General features: G+C 39.6%; 1 protein-coding gene across 27 annotated transcripts in view; it reads right to left on the reverse strand.

Moving 5' to 3' along the window:
* Positions 1-43: 43 nt before the first annotated feature.
* The window catches only part of dst (dystonin), a 93185-nt gene continuing 76378 nt past the window's right edge, over positions 44-16850 (reverse strand). For 11 of the 27 annotated variants that reach the window (XM_067522476.1, XM_067522467.1, XM_067522452.1 and 8 more), the window contains 28 exons: positions 16747-16848; positions 16228-16401; positions 15824-15979; positions 15312-15509; positions 14674-14802; positions 13932-14102; positions 12662-12817; positions 12165-12371; positions 11762-11881; positions 10969-11138; positions 10697-10856; positions 10036-10230; positions 9828-9956; positions 9392-9535; positions 8902-9090; positions 8691-8820; positions 8397-8560; positions 8145-8307; positions 7904-8058; positions 7737-7811; positions 7523-7540; positions 6593-6709; positions 5068-5185; positions 4306-4419; positions 3041-3231; positions 2733-2843; positions 2051-2177; positions 44-1113 (listed from right to left, as the gene is read on the reverse strand). In XM_067522476.1, coding sequence (XP_067378577.1) covers positions 860-1113; positions 2051-2177; positions 2733-2843; positions 3041-3231; positions 4306-4419; positions 5068-5185; positions 6593-6709; positions 7523-7540; positions 7737-7811; positions 7904-8058; positions 8145-8307; positions 8397-8560; positions 8691-8820; positions 8902-9090; positions 9392-9535; positions 9828-9956; positions 10036-10230; positions 10697-10856; positions 10969-11138; positions 11762-11881; positions 12165-12371; positions 12662-12817; positions 13932-14102; positions 14674-14802; positions 15312-15509; positions 15824-15979; positions 16228-16401; positions 16747-16848 — 4137 coding nt within the window. In that variant the 3' untranslated portion in view covers positions 44-859. The remainder of the gene's footprint in view (positions 1114-2050; positions 2178-2732; positions 2844-3040; positions 3232-4305; positions 4420-5067; positions 5186-6592; positions 6710-7522; positions 7541-7736; positions 7812-7903; positions 8059-8144; positions 8308-8396; positions 8561-8690; positions 8821-8901; positions 9091-9391; positions 9536-9827; positions 9957-10035; positions 10231-10696; positions 10857-10968; positions 11139-11761; positions 11882-12164; positions 12372-12661; positions 12818-13931; positions 14103-14673; positions 14803-15311; positions 15510-15823; positions 15980-16227; positions 16402-16746; positions 16849-16850) is intronic. The other 16 variants (XM_067522647.1, XM_067522621.1, XM_067522537.1 and 13 more) reach the window with 9 other exon arrangements.

The raw sequence follows: 16850 nt of genomic DNA on the forward strand, positions 1-16850 counted from the left end.
GAAAAGCTGCTAGCGTGGCTAATAAGATGAGAAAGCAGAGATGTTTCAGTGGTTCACACCAGGCTCTGGTGGTTTTTCTGCAAGCAGGTTTATTACAAAGTAATGTTACGGTAACAATTTCAGTTCTACCGAAATTAACCATACATTGACATGGATGCACAAGAGAAATGTCTACATGGGGTGGCACCCATTTAAGCCTAATGCACACATTGTTGTGAGGTGATCAAACAAAAGAGAGACTGCAGCAGCTGACAAACAGGACTTGAAAGCTTCATTATTACCGGGTTTCTGCTACTTGTCCTAAATAGTGTTTTCAAAGGTTTCTGCAGTGCTTATTGTTGATTATTGTAGTATATTGCATTGCCCTTTAAATGCTTGTTGGCAGTATATTATAGCACTTAAATAAATAATTGCGGTGCCTCCAATGGTACCATAATGCACCATCTACTCCAAACATCAGCGTACATTAATTACAGTACATTCAGTAACTCTCAGAGCGCTACGCTGCATGTTGCCCTTCATTAGTGTGTAGAAATTTTAGTTAACCCTACAATGTAGTCGTTCCCAGGTTTTCTAGTGTTCATCAAACCTCTACAGGCTTTGCATCAATAAAATAAAATACAATACAATAAAAACAATCTGACATGTTTCACAAAAAATAAAATACGTTAAAACAAATGCACAAAGCTTTTGACATTCCATTCTCACATATTAAACCATATTGCCTCAACTGAATATTTTACATCTTCGCACAAATTTAAATAACACTCAACACATTTACAGTCTTTTAAATTAGGTATATCCAGTGTCCATTTAGGGTGCAACTAGCTCATGTGTTGTTTGTTTTCAAGGTCACTAACTATCGCTTGGATCCCTTGGCTAATTTGCTTGTGGGAGTGGTTCTTCTCTGAGGAGTAGGGATCTTAGAGGGTTTTCCTCCATGCTGACGGGATGCAGGGCGCGGTGTCACTCGGGCTGAGTCGCCAACTGTCTCAGACACATCTGAACACACAGACTGGATGTCTGAGATGTCAAAGTCAGAGGCGTCACTTCCTCTACGACTGCTCCCTCTGCTACCGGCTTTACTTCCAGGTCGGCTGGAATTTCTTCTTTCTGCAGAAACAAAAAAAGACAATAATTAATCAGGAAATGAGAAAGAACCTATCAGCAGAGATCAGTGCTGCCGTTGGACGAATATTGACAAGTATTGTCTATCCGCCTTCTAAATACCCTTTCTGTCATGGTTAAAGATTTCTTTGACTTCTTATTGTGAGTGCTGGCTGTATTTGAAATATTAAAGTAATTTCTGTAACCAGTTTAGTGCATTCACACTAGTCACAGGCTGATATTATCCTGTAGCAAAATTATAAATAACATTAGTTTACTGTTGTCATAAGCATGTGCTTTTACTCTCCACCTTTTTTGACTGATTTTCAGTTTTTTGGTTCAGTAACGACCAATATGATAGAGAAAAATAATTCTTGGGTGATATCGCAGATGCTTCACCCATAATTTTCTCCAGTTAATATTTTATTTCTTATGCTGCTTTTGCATCGTATTGTTTGAACCGTTATTAATGCTATTACAAGCAAACAAGTGGAAAAATAACTAAACCACTAAACCCCATCAACTTCCCACTGCTACAGTATGTCCTGGTTGGTTGATATAACATGTTCAACAACCTGCTCAACAGTTGAGCACAGATAAAATCTACTTTATAACAAATAAAAGGCGGTTGGAATAGCTGCTGCCTGATTGCCTCACAAGCTTGCGAGCTCTCTATAGAGACTACTTTTCCATCTTTACTGTTCTGCTGATATAACATGACTGCAGCGTTAGACCCTTGAAATAATTAATCTTAGGTTTTGTTTTTTAACATCGTAAACATCGTGTACCAAAAACTCATTATTCACAAGTAGAAAATATTTGATTACTTTTACTTAGATTACTTTGATTACTTAGATTACTTTGATTATCTTTGATTTAAACACTTTGCAGGGCGAAGGACAGAATGTAAAGAAAAGACATAGTGGAGTTGGTCTGTACTCACCACCTATTGTCTGTGTTCGAGCTTTCAGTACAGCAGTGCTGATCAAACTTCCCTCTTCAGTGTACTGAAATCCTTTGCCTGACAAGTACCCAGGAAGGCGTAACCTGCTGCCTTGAACTGTTGTACTCTGCAACAGAAAGAACTTTTATTTGTATTTGTAAATAATGATAATTTACTGTATAGTTGGCTAAGCCAGTAGCTAAAAGGGCTTTAGAAAAACACCCATACACATAACACATTTGTATCAAAAAGCGAAAACCATATAAAAACTATTTACTGAGAAACATTACTGAGTTTGCTCAGTAGAGTTAATACCTTATTAAAATAAGCACACATGCATTGATCACATATAAACTTGTTCATAGAAAAATAAAGCAGATATTTATGCCAGATAAGAATTAAATATTCAATATATTAGTAATTAAAGATGTTTATAGACCCAACTGAAATCTGAAATACATAAAACCACTTAGTGAGTGCAAGCATCATTCAGATGTGAGTTTGTTTAGCTGATTAAAATTGTCAGCTAAATTAGAGGCATACATACACACCACTAAGAAACTTGCCGCTCAATCAAGTCCCACTGAATATATATTTTTTTTGTGTTGCCTTTAATAAAAAAGGAGTAGATTTCAGCTGGGTCATAAATCAGAAGTGTTCCACATCTTTTATGCGACTATACCTCGGAGGATGGACCTTGGCTCTCAAAGGAGTCTGATGATTTAAGAGGAGTGGAGGGTTTGCTGTTTGTAAGCCAGGGCTTATCATAATTGCGGGTTATATGTTGGGCAGTCTGGGAAACAATGGCAAATCAAAAAACACAAACACGGATTCACAAATCAAAAACTATAAGAAACACTAAATGGAAGGAACACAAAAACTGAAGAGACCAAATAATGTAAAAAACTAAGCGGAAAATGGTGGGGAATGATCGACAGTATGACAGACAACTAGACAACAGCTGGCTCCTAGCAGAGTGGAGCCTCTCACCTTGGGTGTACTGGTCACCGCTTGGTGTGCTGGGACTGGACAGCTCTGACTGGAGGTGGATCTGTTAGGTGAAGCTCCTCTGGACGATGGCCGAGATCTCCGGCCCCTGTAGCGGAAGCTCGCCATCACCTGGGTGGTGCCTTCTGGGAGGATGAACTTCTCTCGCAGCTCCAAGTTGGTCCTGCCTTTAGCTATGAAAGGACATTTTAAATGAGCCATACTGCATAAACCCATGGTGATGACACGTGATGATGTGGATGAAGATGATGTGAGTTAACACTTTATTTTTGTAATACCGTAAATCCCTAACAATTTTCCAATATGTCCTTGGAAGTTCCTGGAAGTGTTATTTGGCATTTTATTTACAATTTTAATTAAGTTACATTTATATTAATAATTATCAGATCATTGGAAAGATACAGAATGAACACTGTTGCTGTTCTCCATGTAAATGCCACATCACAAAATGACTTTAAGAAAAGTTCTAAATTTGTAGGAAAATATGGATCTGTAAAATAAAGTGTTAGCATGATGGCTGTTGCATGTGACAGGCTCTGCACAATATTTAAAAAGAGAAAAATGGATGACATTTAAATGGTAAATAACCAATGAAATCATGAGAGTCATGCAGGCTCACATTTTATTTCTTACCGTGCAGAAGTCAAATTACTGCTGCAACAGTAGGGGACTAAGTTTTTCGATTCTTAACCAGCAATTTATTTTTGTTTCACTATGCAGAGCAAAGAAAAATACAACTTACGAAGAATTACAAAACTAAAAACACACTTTAAATATATTTAAATAAAAACACACTCCTTGCACTAGTTTTGTTAAATCAAACTAATGTGCATGCAGTTTTAATCACTATGCAAAAACATTAACCAGTTTTGTGAGTTTTGTGTAGAGACTTCATCATTTTCCTTAGTGTTAACTGTTGAACAGTTTTATATTTACACATGATACAGTCAGATAAACCTTTTTTGGGGTTTCTGATTGTCGAGCAAACCTGAAAACTGCAAAAGAAGCTCAGTGCAGAGCTACATGCTGAGAGAGGGAAAAAAACTGCTAATGAAGTCCCAAAAATGTGCCACTGAGACAACGATGTGACTCACACAAACGATTGCATGCATGTAAACCATCTGGAGCTGAATGACAGCTGATTGTGAGAACACCATTCATTCATGATGAGAGCTCACAGACAGCTATGGTCGCACACGCCACGACCAACACAAGCGGCACACACTCGGATGTGCAGGCACACATACCACTGGTGGGTTCATGGAGCAAGGAGAGAAAGTGTGAGATTTGCCAACCTATAGGAGACTGAGTAATTGAAGAGTTTGATTCCGAGCGCAACATTTTGCTCCCATGGTGGTGAACTAGAAGACATGAAAGCATGTTCAACAGGAAGGAAGGATCACCAGGGAAAAAAGAAACTGATAATTAACATAGAAGATAACACAAACATGCACAGAGAGGTTTTGCACTACATATCCTTGTCACAGATAGGATGTTTTCCTAGTGATGCTAACTTTGCACAGTAACTCGTACTTAACTCTTCTTGATCTCAACCCTCATGTCCCAAAGTTTCTAAAAGTCGGCAACCACTTCAAATATATTTAATTTACTAATTCACTTGGCTGTTCCGCAGTTGTGTTTTGTGGTGAGAACACACTCAAAAACGAAGAAGTAAACTCCCTAATTGTACCAGGCTATGGAACTGTATACGCAGGTAAACACAGTTCAGCTAAAATAAACAGGAAAGGCAGTCACATTAATTACTTCCACCTTATGGATCCAGAACCAAGAAATGAATGACGCACAGTATTTGCATGACTTACTGTACCGTGTCAAGCTGCGATGACTTAAAATCATTTTAATCTGTTCTGTTATAGTTGTAATGATTCTAATTTACCACGCAATTTACAGTAACAGAAAACAAATGAGGACTGTAGATAAAATTGAATGAATGTACTGTACATTTTTGAGCCTTGCTCTGATTTCTTATGGTGGACTTCTGAACTCACCTCGACAGGGGTCATTCTTCACCAGAAACTCATCCAAAGCCATCCAGCCTCCACCCACCCGCACCATAACAGTGCTGCGTAAAATTCGCACCAGACGAAGCTGCTGCGAGTCTCCAAACTGCAGTGTGGGGGAAGAAAACAGAGTGTGGATGTGTGAAAACACGGACCTGTAAATTAAAAGTTTCTCACTGCAGCCAACAAACTGTGCAACACATGAAACCAGACTGTGGAACCTCAAACTCATTCCAGTTAATACATTTATTCTTTGTTTCAAATTATATTGCTTCCATCAAGAATGTTAAATTATCTTTCAAAAATTACTATCAAAGATGCTTGATGTCAACTTCTGGTTTCCTTTCCATATTGCACAGTTTTACACAAACTGGATTTAGACACATCAATTATCAGTTGTCATTAGCAAAGACACAAATTACACAAAGATCAATCCAACTGGTTTTCTTCTATTTCTGTGTGCTGAGGTGTGTTTGCTCAACTATGTAAGTTAATTTCTACATGAATTAGCTCATAAGTTATTTTTCCATATCTATAATTCATTATCTACAATTATATGCGAACTAATTTGATGCTGTACTTGAATAATTCATTGTTAGGTAAAAAATATCAGCTTATTTTGAATTATTCTAGATAGACAGGGTTTGCATAAATATTTTTACTGTTTATAGCAGATTTATAGCAAATTGAATTTGATCTCCTGGTTTGCACCGCAAAGCTGCACAGTATATAAAGTACACAGCTGCCACACAAACTTTACAGCTTTAAAAACCTGATGGTTTAAATTACGTCAATAATCTCATGATAGTGTTTTTATGTCGTGACGCCTGACTTAATTCCAGTTCAGTGTGCTGCCACTGAGCCACTGAGTCTGGGAAAAAATAAACACCAACTGAAGGCAAATTATAATACCACCAGGTGGCACCAGTGTATAATGATTCGCCTTCTTTTACCAAACACACATACCAAACAAAACCACTGAGGATGTCATGGATGTGAACGGTTCAAGCTTTAGGAGGTAAGACAGAAGTCAGCCAGTTGGATACGACCACAAGCATTAGCACAAAAACAACACTGACACAACACAACCACAGCCGCATGCTTTCTGTCAAAGACAATATCACACCATGAACAAGCGGGCAAACAGCAGTCTCCTGAAATTCAGCACTTTGTTGCACTTTCTCTACAAACTACGACTCAGATACTCAGGATGCATTGACATTGATGTAGATCCAATGCAGCTAGCTCCAATGACACACTGAGAACAACATGAGGAATGGTTCAAATCATTTCTGTCTAATCCACCACAGTGTGACACGCAGACATGACCAAACACTGATGACCCTCCACTGAGTGCCTATTGTCATATGGTATCTCTTCAACTGGTAAAAATCTTGTATGATTATCAGAATGATTTAATGCCACTGGTGATTTTAGTGATCAAATACATTAACGGTGATGATGATCTGGAGAAAAAAGAGGCACAAGAAACATCTTAAGAATAACCATTTACCAGAATACAGCTTTCCAAAACTGCAACGTGTAGGTGGGGGGTAAGATTTTGATTTTCCCTGTTTGCTATTGTCTCATCGCCGATTAAGGAGTCATGTAAGCAGTGAACCAGACCAAACTGTCAAAAGAGTTATTTGTATGATACATCAATACAAACCGGTCCATAAATCACCACTAATGCCCCTATCCCCTCTCTCTAATACCTCCCATCATTATTCTTAATCCATCAAGCGTCAGAAAGCATGTGGCAAATGAATCCATATCAGTAATGAATTTTTACATTGCAACGTGCATTTGTCAAGACAAATTAACCCAACAGGTAACATGTGCGTTATTAAGTGAAATCATCAAGGTTGCTCATTTATGAAAAGAAAATAATAACAAAGTGTCAGTTACACAAAAGTGTGTCAGCCAATGATACTGAAGCGCCAAAGGCAAGCACACAGAGAGCATTATATTCCAAACTGCCCAGCAGATGAATTTATGCCCATGGACTAATAAAAAATATGGGCTGAAATGGTATCGGCAAGTTAATATTGTATTCTCTGAAACTCAAAAGCAGATATATAAACATTTACTACCCCACTTTGAGCTGGGCTTTCTTATTCTTAACACAAGAACGTCATAAAACTTAAACATGTAGGGCATGTAGGGTTTAGTGCTTCGTTTTAAATCAAATTTGATGTTCAGATCACATTCAGATGCCATAGATTTCTGCAATAAAAACACATCTTAAGCCAGTGTTGCATGTGATTAAATCTGATTACCGCACATTTTTATTTCTACTTCTGAGTTCCAGTCTGTAAATCATCAGCCAGTAATCAGGGCAGTGACAATTAATTTGACAACAAACATGGTAAATGAAAAAGGGTTTAAGGCTTGTAAGGCAGAGAACAGAAGAATAAAAACAGAAGAGGACATTCATATGTACCTGGTTTCCAAGGTAGAACTGGTGACATGAAGAACAATAAAAACATAGAAAGGTTAGATTTTACAGATACTTCTTTCACATGTAACACCTACCTGCACAAAGATCTTCCTGTATAAATGACTTTCTTTGTAATCAGAGCGTTTTATAATCAAGGAACTGAGTGTATTTTTTTTTTGTTTAAAGAAGGTCTTTGGCTCCTAAATCAGCTGCTTACCCGGTATTTGTTGGCACCAATTTGCTCCACTTGGAATCGTTTTGGACATTTGCATTTCGCCACTTGTCGTGTTACCTATAAATGGAGAAAATTTTATTGAATCAAGATTCTAAAACGATCTTCAACACAGAGTACCTGAAATTAAATGCCATGAGAGTTTGTATCACCTCATCTTCAATTTTGTCTGCATCTGTTAGTGGTTTGTAAGCGTCTTTGTTGGGATGAAGAGCTGCCACAAACTCGTAGTAGTCGATGTAGCCATCGCCATCTCTGTCAAATATGTCTGCCACAGCGCTCATCTCCAGACGACTGGTAGGGAATTCTATTAGAAACGTTAAATATTACAAAATGAGCATTTTGCTTGGAGGGGTCTATGCTGTTCAGTATTAATATGTGCTGCACACGTACTGGAGGAGAGAATGCCCTCTATGAACTCCTGTCGGGTGACCTTCCCGTCTTGATCTTTGTCAATGCGACGGAAGAAATCCATGACACGGGACTTTTTATGATTCATCCAGCGCATGTAGCGCTTCCGCCACACGTCAAAGTCAAAGTTGGCAAATTCCTTCAACTGCACAGGGAAAAAACAATGTGTGAAGTAGGTTTTACTAAAAAATTGCTTTAATACCGAAGACAAAGCTGCTGTTTGTGCTGCATTACCTCCTCCAGTCTGTCCAAGGCATCATTAAGTTTCCTCCTTCTGTCCAAAGCCAGCAGCCAAACATGTTGCCACTTAGTGACCAGCAGGTTGACCCGAGGGTTCTTGGTTTCAATGGGAGCCTGTGTTGCTGATGCATACATTGTTTGTGTGGGAGAACGTTTTCCTGTAATTAAAAGACACAAAATCTTACTATGAGATCAGTAGGAACAGACTGACGTCATTTCCGGTGCTACAATGGACAAGATGAGGATGCAAGGGTCATGATCTACTTTGGGTATTTGTGAGATACATACTTCCAGCTCTTCCTTTTTCAAGCACAGGGATCTGAGAGTGGATTTGGGGCTCAGCAGCAGGCTTCCTTTTGTGTGTCTTGGTAATTTTGTCAACATCTGGCTGCTTCCTGGTCATTTCCTCCATGAATGCCTGCAGTTAACAGCAACCAGCATGCTCTCAGTTTGTATCAAATGCTTGTTAATAGTAGTTCTAACTGCTGTTTTACTTTACCTGATGCTCTGCTATGAGGCTTTTGACCTCCTCAATCTCCTGCGGCAGCAACTCCTTGTCCTTGTCATTGATGTTGGTCTCAGCCCACTGTAACCAGGTCAGCAAATTCTCCAGCAGCTCCTGAGTAGCTAACAGCTCAGTGAGTGCTGTCACCAGTCGCTGTTGGTGCTGCCTGGCCCAAGCCTGCACCTGTAACCGTAACATTACACACATTGCACATACTAAATAAAGAGTGTCTGTTTACTACATACAGCACACATTTTTACTTGTATCATGAATGCTTTTTCATAATCAACAAAACGTACGTGCTGTGTGGGAAATGCTTTTTGGGTAATACACTAGCATTTTTTAATCAAAGTTCAACAATCTTCGTGACGCAAACCTAATTTATCAATTTGTGTGAAAAGGCTGGATGAAGTCTTTCTAAATTGTTTGACTGGTTATGACAGGGCAGAAAGGCATCTATGCAGACATGCAGCTGTGGACTGACCTCTTCAAACCGGGCTTTAATGATGGTGTTCCAGTGTTTGATGGTTGTAATAGAGTCTGGATGGCAGATGCTCAGAATCGCCTCCCCCATACTGGTTGCTTTATTTAGAGGCGCTCGCTTTTCCTCCAGTTTCTTTATGAATTCCTTAAGATCACAAAATGTAAAAAGAATTTAGATTTGGACTGGATTGTCTTTGGCAAATACAAAAATAAGCCATTCCTTGTAAGGTTGTTTTCATACTTGAGCGAGGTACAGCTTTTTCAATCCAATGATATCATAGAAAAATTTCCATGATAATATGTTTTTGGCATGAAACAATACATGGCATCTACTTGAATACATGGTGCAATAACTAAATTGTGGTCTTAACAGTTTGTTTAAGCAAAAGAATTATTCAAAGAAGCAGAGCAAGAAGAAGAAGAATTGCATTGCTTGCCGTGTGTTGATCAATAAGTGCCCGCAGAGCTTCCTCGTCATCAGGCAGGCTGCCGTGGAAGCGCAAACTCTGCTCTGCCTCAGCCAGCCACTCCAGCAGGATATGAACAGTAGAGTGAAACTCCTCAGCCTACAGAAAGAAATCACAGATCATGTCAGGCTCACAGACTGAACTCACCTTGGATCTAACCGCTGTAGCTCCTCAGTACCTGACAGAGGGCCTGCTCCAGCCGAGCCTGCTTTGACACGGAGAGGTTGCATACTGTCTCCCAGCGAGTGCTCAGCTCCTGCATCTGGACTTTGACCCAGGAAGAGTCATCGTGGCTGCTCTCGATCAGCTCTCTAGCTGAACGTTTGAGGGCCTGAATGCCTACTGTCCTCTTTCCCAGCTCCTTTTGGAAAACCTGCAGGGGAAAGATAGCGAAATACAAAGTTAGACAACACAAACGGATTTGAGTAACTGAATCAAACAGTATTTCTTCTACTAATAATTTAACAAAACTTCAAAGAGAAATTTTTACTTTAAATTATATAATAAAAACTTCAACACAGACTATTGGTGCCACAGTAGCAGAATTAGTAATGTTGCTGACAAAGTGGCTTCATTGTTATAATCACGTTAAAAAAAAAAAAAGAACAGAGACTCTGAATGGAATGATGCCACCATAAGTCTCTTCTTTGAATATATCCTGTAGTTTAACCCTTGTGTGGTTAAAGTGCCCTTTGTTTTGTATTGTAATAAAAACCGATCAGTAATGAAAGAAAAGGGTGGGGCACCACCTTGGTTTTCAGTCCTGCCACTAAAATAATAACAATATTAATAATAAAAGGTGGGTCATTCTTGTGTCTTTGTTAGACGGAGTTTTCTACCTTGTGGTTGTCTATCAGGTTGAGAACCAGGTCTATGTCTCCGTGTACAGGCTGGTCTTCAGCCAGCTGTGGTTCCACTCTGTATAACCAGTCAATGAGAGCCTGGAGAGCATCTGTAAACTGCCCAGAGAACAACAAGGCCTCCTCCAGCTTGTTTTGTCTGCAGGAGAGAACAAACCGCTCACAGTGAATGAAGTGGTCTTCAGAAGTACTGCAAGTGGTCGGACTTGTAGCTGGTGGGATCCAACACAGGAACAGATGTGTATTCTTACCTTTCTACTGACTTGCCACACACAGTGTCCCATTTGTCCCTCAGTTCACTCAGCATGTCGTCCAGCTTCTGATTATCATCCTGCAGGGAGGTCTTCTCTTTCAGGGCCCGCCCTGTCCGAGCGGTGGTGTCGTACACCGAGTGCTTACTGCCCAGAGATCTCTGGAACTCCTGTATAGGTGTGAGAAATATATCATAAGAAACGCATTCAACAAATAAATAAGCAATAAAGTAGTTTTACTGTATTTTACAATAAACAACCACACAATTGGATTGTTTTAAATATACAGCTATAGATCCACAGGGCTCAAGAGATTTTCTGCTTATTACTGCTGGCATGTCAGATACTATCCTAATCTGTTTGTGTGCTTTGTGATTAAGATGACACTAGGTTTAAGGAAACCAAAAAAGGGGGTCACTGCTGTGCAGAGATTAAAAGTATCTAAAAGCAAGGTCACCCCTGATACATTTGGTCTATCACAGGATTATGACAATCTCCCTGCATAACACTGCAGAGACAAAAACAGGGGACGGTCTAGTGTATAGCACAAATAAACACAAGTGCTAATGCCTTCTGTAGATGCTGTAATTCCTGTAAATAGCTTTCACTGTTGGAATTATGTTCCTCCAACCCTCCAACACTTAAAGGACCACAAATATGGTTCATTAAACAGCAAAAAATGATTCACATGCAAATATTGTTCCTTTTATTTAAATATAACTCTGCTATTAAATGTTCACATCTATTTTAAGTTTCATCCCGTTCCAAGTTAACCATTAAAGATGATGCTCACCTTGTGCTGCACCAGCTGCATCTTGATTTTGTCTGGATCATTGGCAATTTCCACCTCTGAGTCCAGAGTCTTCTCAGATTCATCCAACCACTCCATCAGTTTATTCCATGTCTCATGGAACTAATGAAGAATAAATAAATGAACACAGAGTAAAGCATTTTGAATAAGGTATGATTTCACTTGATTTATCGCTGAGTCCTGTTTAATGTTCATATGATTAGTTTTTCAGGGCCAAGGAACGTAAGAGGCCCCGATAAACGAAAATGCTATAATAAGCAGCAGAGAGAATATGAAACAGGCTTAATATACTATTTCCAGAGCTTTCCAATGATAATAAAAATGTCCTAGCAGCACTGAAAGAGAGCCAATTTTAAACCCAGTGTAAATTTGCACAAAGCTCTACCTGTTTGGCCCTTTTCCTGGCGTCATCCAGCAGGCGACCTCGCTCAACAGATCTCTGTACCAGCTTTTCCCAGCGGCCTTGCACACTGATCAGCAGGTTCTTGATAAGAACCACATCCTGTTTCTGGCTGAAGTACTTCAAATGTGTTCCTGTCTTGTCCAATTCTATGATGTGTTCTCTGTGTGAGTTTACCTCTGTCACAAACATCTGCATAAACATGGCACAGTGCAGAGATAGGGAGAGGTTTGGTATCAAAAATCATTATAGGCTGTACAATTGTCATTAATGCGCTGATAAGCGTTTTTCTCAATGTGATAACAGATGGAATCAACAAGTCATGGTTGGCTTTTTGATGCAGTAGAATTAGCAAACATGAACTGCCAAATACAACAAACACAGATGAAAGTGCTTCAATTTCTCATTTCAAAAACTGCTTCTGTTTCCAGTACTAGAAAAAACAAACATTCCAAGACATTAAAAGTATTTAATTTCATTACCTTATGCTCATCAATCTGAAACATGATGGTCTCCAGTATAAGGGACGCAGGGGAAACCATGTTGAGCGTCTGCTCTGCTTGTGTTAGCCAGTTGATGAAGTCTTGTAGAGAGTTGTGGAAATCTGTGGCCAGTGTCAAGGCTTCTTCTAATTTCACCTGTGGACACAGCTCAAGATCAGAATCTACACATATTGACAGAAACAATCCGCTTATCTTTTCTGTATCAAACTACACAATGCTAAAAACAAAGCATTTGGTTGCTACAACATTAGATTAAAAAAAGGGGGGGGGAGGCATTACTCCTCTATCGTACTAAACATGACCTTAAACAGAGGAAGTTAGCATCTCTGGAGAGGCTGACGATGATGCAGAATGGAGTGATGAGCTTTTAATTGAATGAAAGAAACATCCACAGTGACTCCACTCCTGAAAAACATCCGTTAGCTGCAGCCAAGGCCACTGGCACCATCTCATCACATGATAGTAAAAGCTGTGTTAATGACATTATAGACCTGAGGAGAGCTAGGTAATGCATACTGCAAGCCCTGTTACAAGCTAAGTATGGAATTGCAGTTTAAGTTAGCACATACTTTATGATTCCACTATGCGCAAGTTTGTGTTTACTGCATTAAACTCGAGACCTGGGACATATGTTGCAGCACGTTTGGCCAGCAGCTACAACTCTGTGCAGCTCTGTTTAGACCAGACATTACATTCCTGGAAACAGGACGAAAATAAAACTGGAAGCGAAAGCAAACATTAAAGCAACAGGAATAAGAAGCTCCATATGTGGAGCGAGTGAAGTAAGGGACAGAGGGTTTTTCTTTTTTTTTGTCAAAAAAAGTGGAGATGTTTATTTATAGCAGCAACAAAAGTGAGAAAATGTTATTCTAATGGATGAACATATAAAGAGAATTTCCAAAAGAATCACAAAATGACCGATGAGTCTTTATCTTGGCTCCATTATAAGTTTGGCTCCATTATTTATTTTATGCACAACTCTTAATACTCTTTACTATGGCAACATATGAATAAGACAAGACCATTGTTGTTCCTAACTGAGTCAGACGGTAACTCGCCCATTGTAATCTACAGTGTGACTGAATCTTGTGTGTGCGCTTGCCAGCACTCTGTCTTTACACCATTCATTATCAGCACTGCAATTAGAGGCTTTGAACTGGAGTGTTAAGGGCATGTCCGCGATCTCTCACTGGGACCTAAACCTCAAGTTGTGAATCATTAAGCTAAGACCAGTCAATGACCCCTATACCTTTCTTTCAGCAACTTTCCCCTGGACTGATTCCCATTTCTCCTTTAGGTTGGTGAGGTCCTGCTCCGTGTTGCTGTCTGGACCCTCGGGCGTTGTCATGAGCAGCTGGTGACCCTTGTTTAACAGCTCCTGATAGAGCTCCTCCTTCGTCTCCAGGGCAGAACACAACTCCTACAAGAAGACACATAATGCTATGAGGAGAGTAACGCTTTCATTAAACGGATACATTCCAGTTCCAGCTAAACTTTTACTTTTGGATTCTGCAGTGTTGAAATTGCATATAATTAATTAGTTCGTGGTTAGTCCAAAGCAAGTCCAAAAACAGAGAAAGAATCAGAGGAGTGACACATACAGAGGCTCGAAGAGCCATGTACCAACAAATGTTCCCACAGTATAATGTTACAAAATTGATAGTTATTGCTTTCCAGTAACCTCTTATTCTTGGTTCAATACATTTATCACAACCTGTGCTTCTTTGAGAATAGTTTGTTATGAAAATGTTTCTCCATTAGAGGAAAGGGAAACATAGAAGGAAAACATTCCTAAATTCATTATTGTCTGACATGGCTAAATCAATTTGAAACACTTTAAAGGCTTTTTCTCATGTTTTTCTGGAGGAATCAAGTAGTGTATATTGTAGTGTCATTTATTTTTCACACTTCACATAAAACAGAGAAACACACAGTCGTCTCCTTACAAGCCTGCCATCTGTATGCGGCCTTTCATATTGTTAAATACATACCAGATGGGCGTTAAGCTGCTCGCGGGCTGTGTCTGGTAAGCCTCCCACAGCCTTTGATGCCAACAGCTGACGTTCTGTGTCTTTCAGCCATTGCTGCATATCTTCTATCTCACCATGGAAACCTTGTGCCTACAACACAATACAACCTGACTCAGGACAAAAGGTGTCACACACACTCATTGTTAGCAACTTACGGCTCGAGAGGAGGATATATGAGTTATGATTTCCTTACATTCATTAAGCTACCAAAACTGTCTGTCTGGGTATTCAGTAGTACACATTTAACTCTTAGCATTGCACCCTCACTTTTGGTAAACTCGGTACCAAATAAAATCGTGTTTTAATTGGTTTCTGAAACGTTTATACACAAGTGCCATCTATAAAAATCTAAATCAAGGAAATAAAGTCTGCTGCTCGTATTCCTTACATGAAAAAGCACACTCTAACCATGTCAAAACTATGAACAAGATGCAAAAGAAATGAGTAGGAGGAGGAAGAGGTGCATGTAGGGGGCACTCCTCCAAAAGACCTTTATAACTTTGACATAAAATACTTATAAAATAATTAAGCTTATTAAATAATAAATAATTATGTATGAGTCTTAGGCCTTTTACTTGTGACGCAAACAATTTTTATACCTGAAGGAGAGCACTCTCCAGTTGTTGCTTTCTCTGCTCGGTCTTCTCCAAGATGGCTTTCCACCGCTGGTTCAAGTTCTCCAGTTTGGTTTGCAGGCCAGAGGCTTCTTCTCCTGCGCTTGACTCCACCAGATCATTACCGGCTTTATTTACTGTCTCGACAGTGGCTTTATGAGCCAACACATCAATCTGGAGAACCTGTAGGGACAAAGCAGGCACAAATAACGAGTTAGTGGCTGGATGCCACTGAAGCCTAAAGGACACATAGATGTGCTGCAAACACAATCAAACAGACTTTTCTAATAGTTGTAAGTTGATATACTGTTTACTGAAAGTGGAGAAAAAGAGCTTATTAGAATAGAAGAATGTATTTTATAAATTAATATGTAATATTATATAAATGTATATATATGTATAAATTCTGAACGTATCAAGCACAAGGACACTCAAACTTTTTCAGTTGTGCAAAAAAACTATTTGTATGTAACTGGTTAAGAGGAGGTTTGTCGTACGTGGTGCTTGGCGAGCTCTATCTCGATAGCTTTGGGGTCTCCTCCAGCCTTCCTCTGCTCATTGAGAAGCTCCTCTGTGTGACTCATCCAGGCCAGCACCTCGTCCAGTGCGTGCTGGAACTGACCCAGAGCCAGAAGGCCTCCCTCCAGTTTGTGCTGTATCAATAACAGATTACACCATTAGATTGTGCTGTTACTGAAAGAGCTTGACATGCATGCAGCATATTTCAAAGCTTTCTGCCACATTTCTGAGTCTGTTTTGAAGTCCAAAATTAACCATAGAGGCAGAGATCATGCAGGATTAAAAGTAGTTAATATAAGATATAAGACATTTCATATAACTTTATTTGGAAACTCTGAGCTTTTGAATGTCACCTTCCCCTCTACATGTTTCTCATGATCACCTGCCGGCTGATGATCTTCTCATCCAGGTTTTCCCAGAGCATCTTGAGCTCGGACATCGGCTCCTGGATGGCACAGCGGTCGGCCTCCTCTGTCACCTTCTTCAACAGGAGGCCTGCCTGGTGATTCAAGCGCTCCATCTCGATCTGGAGCTGGTACGCCTCCCCTTTGAACTCCTGACAAAACCAGCACAAACAGTGGTACATTCAGTCAGCCAACACAAGCACAAAGTCAAACAAACAATACCAGCTTCTCCCTTTCAGCATGTGATTTGTCTTATTGAACATCAAAGCAAATGTGATTACTGTATAAAGGTATTTTTACAGAACCCTTGTACCTGTAAAAGTGGGGCATATTATGCCGCAAGCACTCAATATTCATAGCTGGTATATGGTAGAGCTACACAAGTTGTGAAAACAGTATAGTTAAGAAGGGAATTAATAATCCACTGCAGTAATGTAAATTTTCCTTAGAGCACATATAAAAAATGCCGTTGCAACATCAGAAACACAGGATTGTACCTTGAGCTCTACAATCTGCTGTTTCACAGTTTCCAGGTCTGTGCCGACAGGTGACATTGAATCCAGTTTGTTCTCTATAATATCAACCCAGTCGAACATACCCT

Source organism: Channa argus, chromosome 1 (genome assembly GCF_033026475.1).
Source record: "Channa argus isolate prfri chromosome 1, Channa argus male v1.0, whole genome shotgun sequence".
NCBI lineage: Eukaryota > Metazoa > Chordata > Actinopteri > Anabantiformes > Channidae > Channa > Channa argus.